This window comes from Cyanistes caeruleus, chromosome 22 (assembly GCF_971803275.1).
Source record: "Cyanistes caeruleus chromosome 22, bCyaCae1.hap1.1, whole genome shotgun sequence".
Taxonomy (NCBI): Eukaryota; Metazoa; Chordata; class Aves; order Passeriformes; family Paridae; genus Cyanistes; species Cyanistes caeruleus.
In genome coordinates, this window is record NC_141722.1 from 527,223 (window position 1) to 541,436 (window position 14,214).

Here is a 14,214-nt window from a genome sequence, read left to right on the forward strand (position 1 = left end):
CAAAGACAGAGGAATGTGATTGGCCAAGGAAAGCTTCAAGCTGTGCGAGCATTTTACTGAATAATGCAGGCTGGGGCTTGCTGGGGTTATATAATCACGGAGGAGGAAGGAGTTTGAGTGTGGCACAGCAAAATCAGCCCAGCTTTTCAGATGGTTAAAGATACCTGACTGCAGTCAAAGGGAACCTGAGTGAATACAGAATACTCGGGTGTCCTGCTGTATTGGAGCAGCTTGTCAAATCATGCTTCTAATGGGCAGAAACACACAGAAAAAGCTTCTGTGTTATTCTGGGTCCTGCAGTGCCTGTTACATTTAGTAGTACGTGGAATGGAGCATGGTGGCAGCTTCTAAATAAAAATGCTGTGAAGTTTCTTAGGCCAGGATGTATCTGACCTGCAGGACTCTGCAGTGGTGAAGATGGGTGGGGATGAAAGGTCTTCACAAGCTTGTGGGGAGCACAGCAAGAGAAACAGGAAGATGCTGTGCTTTAAAGTGGGATTTGGTATATATTAAGAACAAATCTCCCTCACTTCAACCCACCTTTTCTTATCATGTACAGATCGTCCTATCAAGATCCTAATCAGTTTATAGAATATTGCAACTAAACAGTAAGGTTTGCTTACTACACAGTTCCTGGCTGGTGTAACCTGTGCTTTGTTTAGCTTGGAAGAGTGTTCGGAGCGAGCAGCCGAGCTGCAGTGGTTTGTTAGAGCCGGGGCAGGGAGGGCTGCAGGCTGGGGGATGCCTTTGGCTGTGCCAGGCTGACATGTGGCTCCTGGGGAGGAGGAACCAGCCCGGCCCTGCACTGGCGTTTCCCAGCCCGGCTGTGCTGTCTCCTGGGCTGGGAGCGAGGGAAGCAGCCGTGCCAAGAGCCCAGAGACATTTCAGCTGCTTCAGTATAGAGGTGCTTTGATCCACAGTGAATAAACCGATAATGCTTAAATTATGAATTCCTTTTCTTTGTCTGAAAAGCTGGATTAGCGTGGCTTTGTTCGAGCTGTGATTATTGGGCAACTTTTTTCTGCAAGGGCTGCTGGATGTGTGTTTACAGGCGGATGTTTCTGTCGCGCTGTGCTGCTGGAAGGGCTTGGTGACATTACAGCTCCTGCACATCCTCTGCTCCAGGGGCTGCAAAGCTCCCCAAAAACCCGGCCTCGGCTGCCTTTGTTACGGTGCGGAGCTAATGATTAATCTGCGGGAGTTGTGGACAGAAAGAGGCACTGAAAGGCCTTGTTTGTGCTGGAGCCTGCAGCGGGAGCTGAGCGAAGGCAGCTCTTTGTTTGTGTTGTTCTGGCAGCCTTGGGAAGGAAGGGCTGGCGCACAGGTGGAGAGTTTGAGAGGAGCTGTTCTGCCACTGCTACCAAAGGTCGCGGCCACACCTCCCCTGGCCTTTTGTCCCCTCTTCCCAGCCCTCTGGAGGGACAAAGGTTGTTCATCTGGCCTCCAAGGTGCTGTGGCCGCCTGTCCTCCCCAGCCCTTCAGCAAGCGTGTGTTTTTCCCGTGTAAGGAGTGTGCTGCAGTGAAGCCATGCGGTGATGCAGCACTGCAGATCTCGCTCCTCTCCCCCTGCTCTCCTCCCGGCAGCATCTGCCAAGACAGGAGCAGCTCGGAGAGCCGCCAGTGGGTGCGGCCAGCCCGGGTCTCTCCACATTGATCCTCGCCCTGGGGACTGAGGGATGTCTGCAGCCCTTGGGCAAACCTTGCCTGCAGCGCTCCGGGCTCTCCCCTCCTCCTCGCTTTGCTTTCATCCCCCCCTGTGCTCCCTTTCTCCTCCTCTCGTCTGCCTCCCTCGCTTTCAGCCAAGGAGATTGCCACAGATTATCCTCAGGGCTGTCAGGGGTACGGGGCAGGACACCAAGGCACAGTGTGGATTTGTATATCTGGATAACGGGGGATTAACGGGCGCTGTCTCGGGGTGCAGTGATTTGGCACCATAGCTGCAGTGTGATACAGTAGTGGTCTCCTCCATCCATTTCTTATTTAGGAAAAAAAATAATTTAATAAGCAAAGTACACTTCTTCCAGTATAAAAATTCATATTGGGAAGAGTCACACCTTTGCTGGGTGGTTTTTGTGGTTGGTGGGGACCTTATGATACTGGTGTTTTGTATCCTCTCTGCTTTCTGGGCAGCATGAGCTCAGATATTGGAACATTTTGAACACACTCTGCATCTTCTGCAGCAGAAGAATGACCGAGTTCTGACTGTGGATGTATAATAACGTGTGTGTGGTAGGATTTCAGAATTAGGCAGTAATTGTCAAGGTGGGGAGCCCGCAGTCATTGAGACTCCAGCTCTGGTGTCAGTGGCTGGCAGGCCTTCATGTCAGGTGGGCCATGGTGGCTGCAGTCACAGGACAGCCAGGATTTTAGGGATATCGATATTGTTATCAATAGTATCTTAATCCTGTTCTTCCCTGAAGATTGAAGGCAAATACGGGCTCATGTTCCAGAAACTGAACACGTAAACACAGTAAGCAAAAGGAAAGTGTGTGTTCTAACCAGTCATTTTGGAAAGTACGTGGTTTAGATATGTGGGTTGAAGTCCATCTTTGTTTGCAGAGAACTGGCACTGAAACCTGTTAAAGGGTGATCCTAACTAGGATTCCTAATTACTTTCCATATTTTTTGTCACATTCATTCATGGCACAGACATTTTCTCAAACAGGTTCTTTCCTGAACCCAGAGCCTTACAGATTGGGAAAGTGCCAAGAATTACCATCCCTTTGCTGTACCCAGGGGCACAAAGGTGACAAGCTGAGCCCTGGACAGCCGAGTGGCAGGAACGTGTCTCCTGCGTGACTGTGTTCTTTCTTGGACAGTGCTCTTGTTTGTGCACACAGCCGTGTTCATTGGAGTGTAAACCAGGGAAAAAAGGGCTCTAAATCCAAACCAGGTTACATGGAAGTGTAGTAGGTCAGGCTGGAATGAGAAGGCAGCAGTCAGCGAGGCAGGTTTTCAGATCGTATTTAAGGATTAGTCATCCAACAACAATGATGAAATTGTAAGGTGTAGCAAAAGGCAGGCATGAAAGCGAGGCAGCTCCGGGATGTGACAGCGTGTGTGCCTCAGCCTGCCGCTTGTATTCCCTTCTCCCTGCGTGTGTGCCTGAGAACAGTTCTGTGTAAGGTCTGTTTACATCTTCCCGGCCTTGTGCTGCCTTTGTGCATAGAAATTTTTCCACAATAATTCTCCATGGAGTTTACAAATACTTCCTGATTAGCTTTTTTATTTGTGTGTCCCTTTCCTCTATGTCGGCACATTCAAAAATACACTTTCTGCCTTTTCTTGTCCTGGATTACCAACTGCAGTTCAGAGCTTTTCCCTGGTTTGCTCAGAATCTTTTGGCTGAGCAATCTGAGCACCCAAACCCTGCAGTTGTTGGCTGTTAAAACGTCACTATGCTCATCCCACCCAGCTTGTCCTTTCTGCTGTGAGTGGATGCAAGTTATTTAAATATGTTTTTACATCTTGTTTCCTTGTGTACACAAACATGTTTGGGTTTATTTTTATTTTGCATAGACATTTACTCATCCATAAGTGCCAGTGTTGCAGTTACTTAACATACATTACGTAGGGTGGTGTCACATTCCCTCTGGCATTTCCCAGCTCCTGTTGGGCAGCTGGGTCTGGAGTGGGGGTGGGAGGCTGAACCCCAGAGCAGCAGCTGGGTCTGGGGGTCCCTGCTGCCCTGGTGTCCTGTCAGCTCTGCTGGGTCTGGGGGTCCCTGCTGCCCTGGTGTCCTGTCAGCTCTGCTGGGTCTAAGTGGGTTTGAGATCAGGAATGAAGATCACAGTGCAGTCTCTGGGTTAAATACAGATCAAAGTAGTGGAATTGCTGTGTCAAGGTCATTTGTCTCCTAAGAAAATTGTTGGCTGTGTGTATTTCTCTTTGTGACACGGTTTTGTTTCAATTGTGCCTCTTTAATTGTGTCAGACTAATGATGTGCAGGGTGCTCTGGTTGTGAACACCTTTCTGTTTCTTCAGTTGCTGCTGCTCTGTTGCTATAAAAAGGGTGATTTCATTGTAGGCTCCTCACACTGCTAGAGAGGAGTTGAAATGTAACCATGGAAAGTTTAAATGGCTTTTCCCCCTCTCCAAATGGCTCTTCCCCTCTTGGTGTCTACCAGTGATTGATTTTCCTGGCACAGGGGAAGGGGTGAATGGTTGGATGTTGATTTTTGCAGGAGGCAATGTTATTAAACATGGTCTTTTCCCACCAGCACTAACGTGTGTGCTCTGCTTTGCTTCTCTTCCAGATATGGACGTGTCGAAAGTGTCAAAATCCTCCCTAAGAGGGGGTCAGAAGGTGGAGTGGCAGCGTTTGTGGATTTTGTGGACATCAAAAGTGCCCAGAAGGCACACAACTCTGTCAACAAAATGGGAGATAGAGACCTACGGACGGATTATAATGAGCCAGGAACCATTCCCAGTGCTGCACGGGGATTGGATGATACAGTTTCCATAGCATCTCGTAGTAGAGAGGTTTCTGGGTTCAGAGGAGGTGGTGGGGGGCCCACTTACGGCCCCCCACCATCACTTCATGCACGGGAAGGACGTTATGAGCGGAGACTTGATGGGTAAGTTCCAAGGTTTCTCTAGGCAGGTATTTTGTATTTGATATGGTGAGAAACACAAACTCGTATCTAGGGCCCCCAGATGGATTTAAAATTTTGGGAATTATCTATGTTTCCTATTTTGGGTTGGAAACGGAAGTGATTTCTATCCCAGTGGCTGGTACCTTGTGGATCCATAGAGGATGTGTCCTGCAGCTGGTTGGATATCTACCTACACTTGAAATAAGGTGGTTTTAAGATGGAAGATTTCCTTTGGCCAGCATCGATATTGGAGTTACTCTTTTCTAGAAGTAGCGATCCCATTTCTTGGATAATATTAAGGCTTTGCTGGATGTATCCCTGCTGCCAGATGGAGCTATCTTACTCTACAACATGTGGTGAAGCTCTCTGTGGAGTATCTTCGGAATACTAGAACCTAGAATTCGGTGAAAGCTTGATGCCTAGCTCTCAGTTCTCACTATATGCAGCGGGTATGTTAATTGGATTGTCACCACAAAATTCAGAGTAGACTTTAATGGTGCGGCCCCTTGGATTCTACCGACAACACTTAGCCATGGAAATAACGCTTGGATGGAGAAGACCGAAGGCAGCTTGTGATGGTTCCATTTTGGATCTACATCATTTCCAAGTTATTGGGATTATTCTTTCTGATGGTATTGGCAAAAAGAGATGACGGACATTACTAAATTTTGGAAATTATAGTTTATTTTTTTTTTAAAGATGGGATAAGAACTACTGCCTTGAATTTATTGGATGGTATACAGTCAAGACGCCAGTAGCCATGGGGAGTGGATTACTATCTAGTCTCTTAAAAAGCTCTCTGCTGCTCCACATTAAACATACTTTAGCTTTAAGGACGTGGTGCTAATACCCGTTTGTGGATACACCAGTGAGACGTGACTGGGCTGGATGGTTACCAAGGCGGCCAGAGGATGCCTGCTGGCAGCAGCGTCAGGGCCCTCGGGCCTCGGGGGATCTTCTACCAGCTGCTTGATTCAGACTTAGGGCTGGAAATTAAAATTATGGATCTATTTAAGTGCCTTCTGTCTCAAGAAAGAAGTCTGGGGGTTTCAGAGTTACGGTTTCAGTCTGGGACTACTTCCGTCCAGTGGATTTTTTTTTTTGTGTCCTGTCACTAAGATTTTTTTTTTTTCTTGTTGGTTCATCTAAAATATCATTTGACACCCTTGCCCATTAAGAAGGTGGATTACCCCTGTAAGAGGGGCCAAAATTGGGGAAGTTATGTTCACAATTCTCTCCCTAGATTTAATTGGGAATATAGGTCGTGTTCCCACACTTGGAAAAGGTTGGTATGTCCTGCCCTGTGTATATTAGCCCCTCTCCTAACCCAAGTCAAACCCTCTCTTTCCACTAACTCCAGTAGCACTTAGTACTAATAGATAAATGAAGAAAGCACTGTAGCCAGTAGCTGCTCAGCTCTGCTTCCTCTGTCTTCTGTGTCCTTCTCATGGATAAGGATTTGTTCTTTCTGTCAGCTCTGTAGCAGTAACCCGCTAGAAAATACTGCTTTTTCTCTGACCTCATTAAATCAGCTGTCACTGATTAACACTTTAGGATGCTAAATGCAATAGTTTGTTAAATTGTTGATCTTGGTCCTTCAAAAGGGGAAAAAAAAAACCAAAACAGAGACACATTTCTGTGCCAGATTCTGAAATAGCTTTCAAAATTCCATTGTTGCAAGCAAGAGGTAATGGAAATAGAAATGCAACAATGAATTTCAAGCAGATGTAGAAGTTAATGACATTCTCTTGCACTGGTTAAGTAGTTTTTATATATAATTTGAGAGAAAAAAATGCAGGCAAGATGTGAGGGAGCCCTATAGAAAGCTTGATATGAGTTACAGTTTAACAAGAGAGAGTGAATATATTGAGAGGATTAAGGATCTAGTGATTCATTGGAGAAGGAATGGAAGGCACTTCCTGAGATGGTAATCGAAAAAAGATTCAAATCCCATTTTCAGTTTATGAAAGATCCCTGAAATATTTCTGCCATTCGAACTAGGGCTGTGATGCAGGAGAGGAGGAGGAGGCACAAGGCAGAATTGGGTTATTTGGATTCAGGGGATTACTGAAGTGACTCATAACAGATTCTGAAGGAAGAACCTGAGAGAGAAGGTTGAAAAAAAGGTTGAAATGTCCTTCATTAGATGGATAATTAATTTTTAAATTAACTTTGGCTACCCTGATATATTTAGAATTTTAGAAGTAGTTTTTAAATGTTCAGTGTTGTAGCCATTATGGATCTTCCATTTTGTGGATGTAACTAAGATGTACTTGTCTAAATTGGAATACTCAACTATTTGTAGTGTTCCTTTATATGTCAGTTTTATTGTCTCTTTATTTGAGAGATCACACTAACTCAGAACATCACTGAGCCTTTCTCAATTTAAAGTGTTTGAAACACTGAAATTAACTGGACTGTAGCTGCTGGAAAGCAGCAGCTTGTGCAGATAGAAATTCCATGATTGCAGCAACAGCAGCAGTCACAGCAAACACACTGCCTAAAAATTGGGTTCCCAGTCCTTGTGTAAGGTCTTAGTATGTTCTGGGGACCTTGCAGCATCCTTGCAGCTCCAGCATTAGTAATGGAGATGTTTCTGTAGTGTCCACAGCTTTTACAAGAAATGAGTGTAGCAATCTGGTCAAAGCAAAAATTCCCTCTAAGAGGGTGAAATAATTTAGAACAGCAACAAGAACCCCCCTGATTTTCTGGGAATTCTCTATGGGTTATGCCACCCCTTTTGAAAGCAGCTTCTCACCTCTGGGTCATGCTTTGCATGGAGGCTTTCATGGCTACAGCCCAATTTGTGATGCCATTTTTGCAGAAGGATAATTACAAGAGCTCAAGTAATTACCAAATTTCAAATAAAAAAAATAATTTTGAAGCTCTTAAGCAAAAATGGAGAGAAAAAGAATAAGTTAATGATGATGTTCACAAACATGAAGTTTTTCTTGCTTATGGAATTTAAAAGAAAAAGAACAACTGACATGAGGATTCTGCGTGGGAAAGCAGAAATTTTTCCTGTGCAGGCAAGTTGCTGGTCATGAAAGCCCCATATTGTGATTAAACCAAAGTGATTGCTCAGCTTGATCGTATACAAATATAACTTTGGAGTCAAGTAAAACGTTTTGAAGTTTGTCATTGTTTGCTTGATAGGTTATTGCTGGTTAGTGGAGAAGCAGTCGCAACAATAAGTCGAGTGCTGCCGTGAATGTTTGCATGATTTGCTCTTAGTTGTGCCTGCCCCTTTCTGATGCAATATTTTTCCCCCTTCCCAAATGCAGGGCTTCAGATAACAGGGAGCGTGCTTATGAACATAGTGCCTATGGACACCATGAGCGGGGGACGGGCGGATTTGATCGGACGAGACATTACGATCAGGATTACTATAGAGACCCTCGGGAGCGGACCTTACAACACGGGCTCTATTACACTTCTCGGAGCCGAAGCCCAAACCGTTTTGACACTCACGACCCCCGATACGAACCTAGGGCCCGGGAGCAGTTTACATTGCCCAGTGTGGTACACAGGGATATCTACAGGGATGACATTACACGGGAGGTACGAGGCAGAAGGCCAGAGAGGAACTACCAGCACAGCCGGAGCCGCTCGCCGCACTCGTCGCAGTCCAGGACGCAGTCCCCGCAGCGCCTGGCCAGCCAGGCCGCCCGGCCCGCCCGCTCCCCCAGCGGCAGCGGCTCCCGGAGCAGATCCTCCAGCAGCGACTCCCTCAGCAGCAGCAGCAGCACCAGCAGTGACAGGTAGGTCCCTACACGGGTCCCGAGGTGTGAGCCCGAGTTGTTCCGCGGCAAAGCTTTGGTGGTTGATGTAGAAGTCATGAGTGAAATGTAAAAAGGCTCGGTTGGCAGCAGGGTTGTGTTCTGTGATGGATCCATGCAGCACCCGTGAGATGGTGGCTGGGCAGAGCAGGGATGTGCAGACACAAGGCCTTGCTGCCCGTCTGCCTGCAGAATGGGGTCGCTTTTATTTGCTTCAGTGAGAGGAAAAGCAATTTCTAAGGTTGTTTTTTTACAGACCACACTTCAACATACCTTGGGAAATGATGAATGGTATTGTTCTGTTTCTTCTTGTTCCCTGACACTGCTGACATTCACAAGGTTGATTTGTCACATTGCCATTTTTCCCCCTGCTGCCTCACAGCAAAAATTGTAGAATTGGAAGACTTAAAAAATAACCCAAGTTTGCCATTCCTGGGGATGTGTTTCCTGTGTCCTTGGTTCTGCAATAGCTCTGTATTTGCGTGGCTTTACAAAAGACCTACAGGGGAGAAAAGAAGGTGTTAGAAAATCACTGATTTCTTTTAATAATTTTTAAATTAATGTTGAAGTGCCTCTCTGGTATTTGGTCTTTTAAGAGTAAATTCACCCTAAGAGTGGAAACCACAAAGCTACAGTTGCACCCATAAATGTTTTATACTCTTTGGCGAAGAGCTCTGCTCTTCAGGAGGGTTTGCAGAGTTGGCAGTGTTTCCTTTGCATACCAGGTCTTTTCTAAAACTAAAAATATTCATTAAGTAAATAAGTGTACCAGTAGAGTGTTTGATTTCACAAAGGCCTGGAGTGCCAGGACAAGGGGGAATGGCTTCCCACTGCCAGAGGGCAGGGTTAGATGGGATTTTGGGAAGGAATTCCTGTGTGTGAGGGTGGTGAGGCCCTGGCTCAGGTTGTCCAGAGCAGCTGTGGTTGCCCCATTCCTGGAGGTGTCTGAGGCCAGGTTGGACGGGGCTTGGAGCAACCCAGGGGTGGAATTGGGTGAACTTGAAGGTCCCTCCCAGCCTGTTCTGGGATTCTGTGAATAACACTGTGAATGGAATTTTAGCACTGGCAGAACTCTCTGACCAAGGGAATTATTCTCACAAAATCTTACCTTGAGTGTGGAACCTCCTGGAAGGGTGAGATGGGCTGACACTCATGGAAAGTGTAGAGAAGGGAAGATGAGGAAATCAGTGTCTCCTCTTCTGACTGCCCCACCCCCCTCATGTCTAAAGAACCATGCAAGGATTTATTTACCTCTTTTAATTATTGTTTGCTCCTCCTGGATTTAGAAATCCAGGTCCTGTCTTGGCTGGAGAGCAGGTGGAGATTTAAGACAACTTTTAGGCTGCTTTAAGCACTTGTTTATTTCCAGCACCTCTCTCAATGAGAGCTTTATCATTGCTTGAATAAAGACAATCCTTTGTCAAAGATTTGTCACAATTATTACAGCTCAGAAAATCTGTGAGACTTCCAAAGGTCTCCAAAAAATCCTGCAGAAAATGGATTGAGGAGGGCTGGTTACATTTAAGGTTTAATAAAAAAATCTCAAGCAGGGGAAGAAGAAAAAAATCCCTAAACAGAGTGCTTCTCTGCTCCTTGTGGAATGAGAAAGGCGTCCAAGAAACTCGTAATATTTATAAAATGTCATTGTTGGGATGTTGAGGCAGGATGAAATTCTGTTCTGAATTTGAGAGGACTGAATATGATCCCACTGGAACCAAGTTTTAAGATTTAACGAGAAGAAAAGCAGTGTCTGCTGTGCTCGAGCATTTCATTTTCTTGGCAATTTCTAGTTGTAATAATGGAAAAGTAGACGATACTCTGGGAGGAAATAAAACATTTTTTTCTTATTAATACAATGAAATCAAACTCAGTCGAGCAAGTAATGGAATCTGGTGGATTGTATATTTAATTTTGAAGGATCAGAAAAGAGTTTTACATGTTTCTCAGCAATCAGTTAGATAATAATAAACATTTAACTCTCTCTTTACTTTGGGAAGCAAAATCCCACCTGGCTTTGAAGTCTCTCAAAGCACTAGTGTTTAATTTTCAACACACTTTGAATTTAGCCACGTAAATACTAAACCCCTCAGACCCTGTTGGTGAGAGAAAGCTGCCTCACCCCCTTTTCACTGGTTTGGTGCTCCCACTTGCTGTGTAACGTATCCAGTTTCATTTGTCTGGAGAATAATTATTGTCTGCAATTTCTGTGGTGGTCTTGAGGATTTTAACAAGCTGGAGATTCTCTTATGGCTTTTTTTGTAAGTGGAAATGGCCAATTTTGTGAGGCTGTGGTATTATTAAGGTCTTTATGACACTGCATTCTTCTGAAATTGAAGAACTTGGTCACTCAAGTCTCGTCCTGTTGGTCTCAGCTGGCAAAGTTGTGTTCTCTGCCCTGGGGTGTTTGGGACACTTGGTGCATGTTCAGAACTTGTGGGAACTTTGTGCCAGGCACTGTCCTTCAGGAGCTGTGAAAAAGCAGCAGAAAGGTGGTGAAGTTTGGGTTTCCTTGCTTGTGGTTTTTCAAGAGCTGTGTGAATTAATTAACACTGATTAAATGGAGCTGATTTTCCTGGACAATACTGAAAAAACACAATCTGCTTGTTTAAAAATGAAAAAACAACCCAAAAAAGCCTTAATCTTGTAAAGGTTCAGAGTTTCTCGTGTTGGATCTCAACTAAACTTTGGTTTAAATTGCTGTTCAGAGGCCTTTGCAGGTAATGGGGCTGCAAGGGAGCAACTGAGAAACTCAAACCAGAAAGAATATGTTAAAAATAACCAGTATTCTCTGAAGCCAGGCTTTATTTGGGGTGTTTTGTGGCTTCTCAGGAGTTGCCTGCTGAGCTGACAGAGCTGGTGGATGCGGATGGTTCCTGTGTGGATTTGCAGAGGAATTTGTGTTTTGAATTTTGAATGTGAGATTGCTCATTCCCCACCCATACTGTGGAAAAGAGTTGATGGAATTTTTTTATCACTTTGAAAGAAGGAAAAAGCCCTTGAAAATGATAATTTAGCACCACCACCAGAAGCCTGAATTTCTGGGTTTTGGTGATTCAGACACACACCACAAATGATACATTAGCAAACATATTTTCTGTACTGTGTCATGGAAGAAGCTGGCTCTGGATGGAAGCTGGGTGATCCCATAGGAAGCAAACCAGATTTTGTTTGTGCCCTGCCCAACCTCCTGGAAACAACCCCTCTGCTTTTTTATTTTCTTTTGTAGAAAGAGCTCTTTTCTAGGCTGCTTGTCGAGGTGCTCTAATGTGCTAAAAATAATTTCTGGGCTTTTTGATTCAGTTTTGTAACGTCAGATGGCCTGACACGTCTCTTGCTGCTCCATGTGTTAGTGATTATTTTAAAGCTCTGCTGCAGCAGTGTGCTGAACCACTCGGTGCTCAGAGTGGAGCATTTTGCTCCTAAAATCCTAAATTGTTGGGACAGGGTTTGAATTCATTTACAAAAACCCAGGCAGAAGTGTTTGATTTCTTGTGGGTGGTGTCCAGGCTGAGAAATGTGTTCAATCTATAGATAAGTGACCCAAGATTTCCCTTGACCTTTAATTTATTTTTTAAGAGTGTTTATTCAGTTGTCTGATGTGAAGGATGCTGGGGGATTTACCAGTTAAATTAATCATTTCCTATAATGTGTAATGTAGTCCCCTTTAATTTATTTTTTAAGAGTACTTATTTGGTTGTCTCATCTTCAGGATGCTGGAGCTGGATGAATAATTAGTTAGATGACTTTTTCTCTATAGCTTGTAATATGAAACAGATATTGTGAAATTAAAAGAGCATTTTCAGCTTAGGTACAACACTGGTTTTATATTCACCAAGATCCATGTGAGCATAGTCATTCCAGTCTTCCCAAAATCAAGAAATGGGAAGAAAGTTGCACTTACAGATAGTTGAAAAGGGATTTTTTATTTTGTAATTCTGATAGCTGTATTTAAGGTTCTCATGACAAGCAGGCAAGGCATAAGGTAATTAGAGATCGGTTTTAATTTTAGATTTCTCTGTGATGAAATTCTTTCTGGAGCAAGGAATCACCGTTGGAATGGAATATATGCGTGTCTTAATACTGAAATAAACTGATGAAAAATACTGCTAAGAGGATTTTAATCATGGGAAAAACAGGCTCCTTGAAACCTCCTGTGTATTTTATTTAGTCAGGGACTTTACTACTCTGTTTCAACAACTGAAGTGAAAGTAGAAAAAAAGTGAGTTTTAGTTTCATTACATAATGCAAACCTTTCTCTACTATTTGAAGACTATTGTCTTCATCTCCTCCTTCCCACATCGTTTGCTGCCAGAAGTGATGAGTCACTGATTTAGCTGGGATTTGGGATTTTGAGTGGGTTTGGAGATGCCTGTGCTGAGGACAGATGAAAAATCAGGAAAAAATGAGGTTAAACGTAGCTGTTTAGTCTTTATTGAAGCATCTGTGAGATGGCTTTTGACGAGGTTAAATAATTCCACATACATTTCATAGAGATGAGCTGAAAATTTTTAATCTCTTCTGGTAGAACGATAGGGTTTAGCAGGCTTGTGTTTGTATGGGAAAAGAATTAGGTTAAGATTTATAAAAGAAAATGAAAGAATTTCTTAGAGTAGGAAGCTTTTTCCATTACACAAAGGCAAGAGTAAATCCTGTCAGAGTCAGGTGAAACACCTCATCCTTACCTTTTGTTCACATAAACCCATGTGCTGCTTTAATGTTCTCTGTGCGTGGCAAAATGTGAATTAGGGAAAGGAAAATGTAAAAAAAAAAAAAAAGAAAAAAATCCGTCTCAGATACTCGTAGGTTTTTGTTACCAATTGCTACCAACGTTTTCACTCCGTTCTTCCTTGTGTTTCTGCTCGTGTCAGCCTGTGCTGCTGCTCAGCTAAATATAACCGAGACCATCCTTTAAACGTGGCTTTTTTTTTTACCCTTGGGACTGTATCGGGTTTCTCGAGATTGAAGCACAAGGGAGAACGTTTTAAGATGCCTTTGGAGAGATTATAATACAGAAAGCAAGCCTTTATACTCGATATGCCGGAAAAGACGTACCTGTGCATGTGTAATCACGTTAAGTAGATCTTTCTGTGGAAAAAAAAATAACGTAATATATCAAAGTTCTCCTCACGGCTGGTGAAGAAATGGTGCCTCAGTGCCCTTGGGAGGGAGCGGCCGCAGCCCGCTCGTCCCTCAGCCTCTCGCCCCAGCTGCTGACAGCCCGCATTACCCCAGCCCTGGACTCGACAATAATCTATAAAAAATGTGCGTTACATAATAAGATTTTTATCTCTCCCCGAAACCCCGCCGCGTTCTCTCGCCTCACAGCCGGCGGAGCGCAGCCGCCGCTGTAATGGCGGCGCGGCCTCGGAGCCGCCTCACCCGGCTCTTTCGGGACGGGGGAAAGAAGGTGTTTGTGAGGGAAAAGCTGGTGCCGTGTGGGGGAAAAGCCGCTGTTTCTGGAGGAAAAGCGGCTGTGGGGCCGCCGCCGTGCCCCGGCGGGCGGGGGGCGCTTGTTTGCGCTGAGAACCGGTCTGAGCCGGCGGGAGCCGGCCGGGGCCGCCGCGCCGCCCCCGGGGCGGGGCCGCCCGAGCCCCGCGGAAAAACACCGCAATTACCACAGAAAAAACCGGCCTAAAAACATAATAAAAACCCAGAATCCCTCACCCACCTTAGCCCTGCAGCAGCTCTCGCTCCTGCGTGGAGCTTTTCCCCTCTCACAGCACAGGGAAATGGAGTAGCAGCGCTTGTGTCAGAGCTGGCTCTGAGAGGGAGAAACCACCCTCTCTCCCTCTCAACCAATTTTAGGTCGTTTATTTATTTTTAAAAATCTTAAATGCTCT

General features: G+C 44.8%; 1 protein-coding gene across 12 annotated transcripts in view; it reads left to right on the forward strand.

The window, feature by feature from the left end:
• The window catches only part of SPEN (spen family transcriptional repressor), a 62,245-nt gene that overhangs the window by 11,498 nt on the left and 36,533 nt on the right, over positions 1-14,214 (forward strand). For 9 of the 12 annotated variants that reach the window (XM_086860728.1, XM_086860729.1, XM_023940333.2 and 6 more), the window contains exons 2-3: positions 4,257-4,577; positions 7,880-8,356. In XM_086860728.1, the coding sequence (XP_086716854.1) occupies positions 4,257-4,577; positions 7,880-8,356 (798 nt within the window). Of the gene's footprint in view, positions 1-4,256; positions 5,881-7,879; positions 8,357-14,214 lie in introns of those variants that run through there. The other 3 variants (XM_086860733.1, XM_086860735.1, XM_086860734.1) reach the window with 2 other exon arrangements.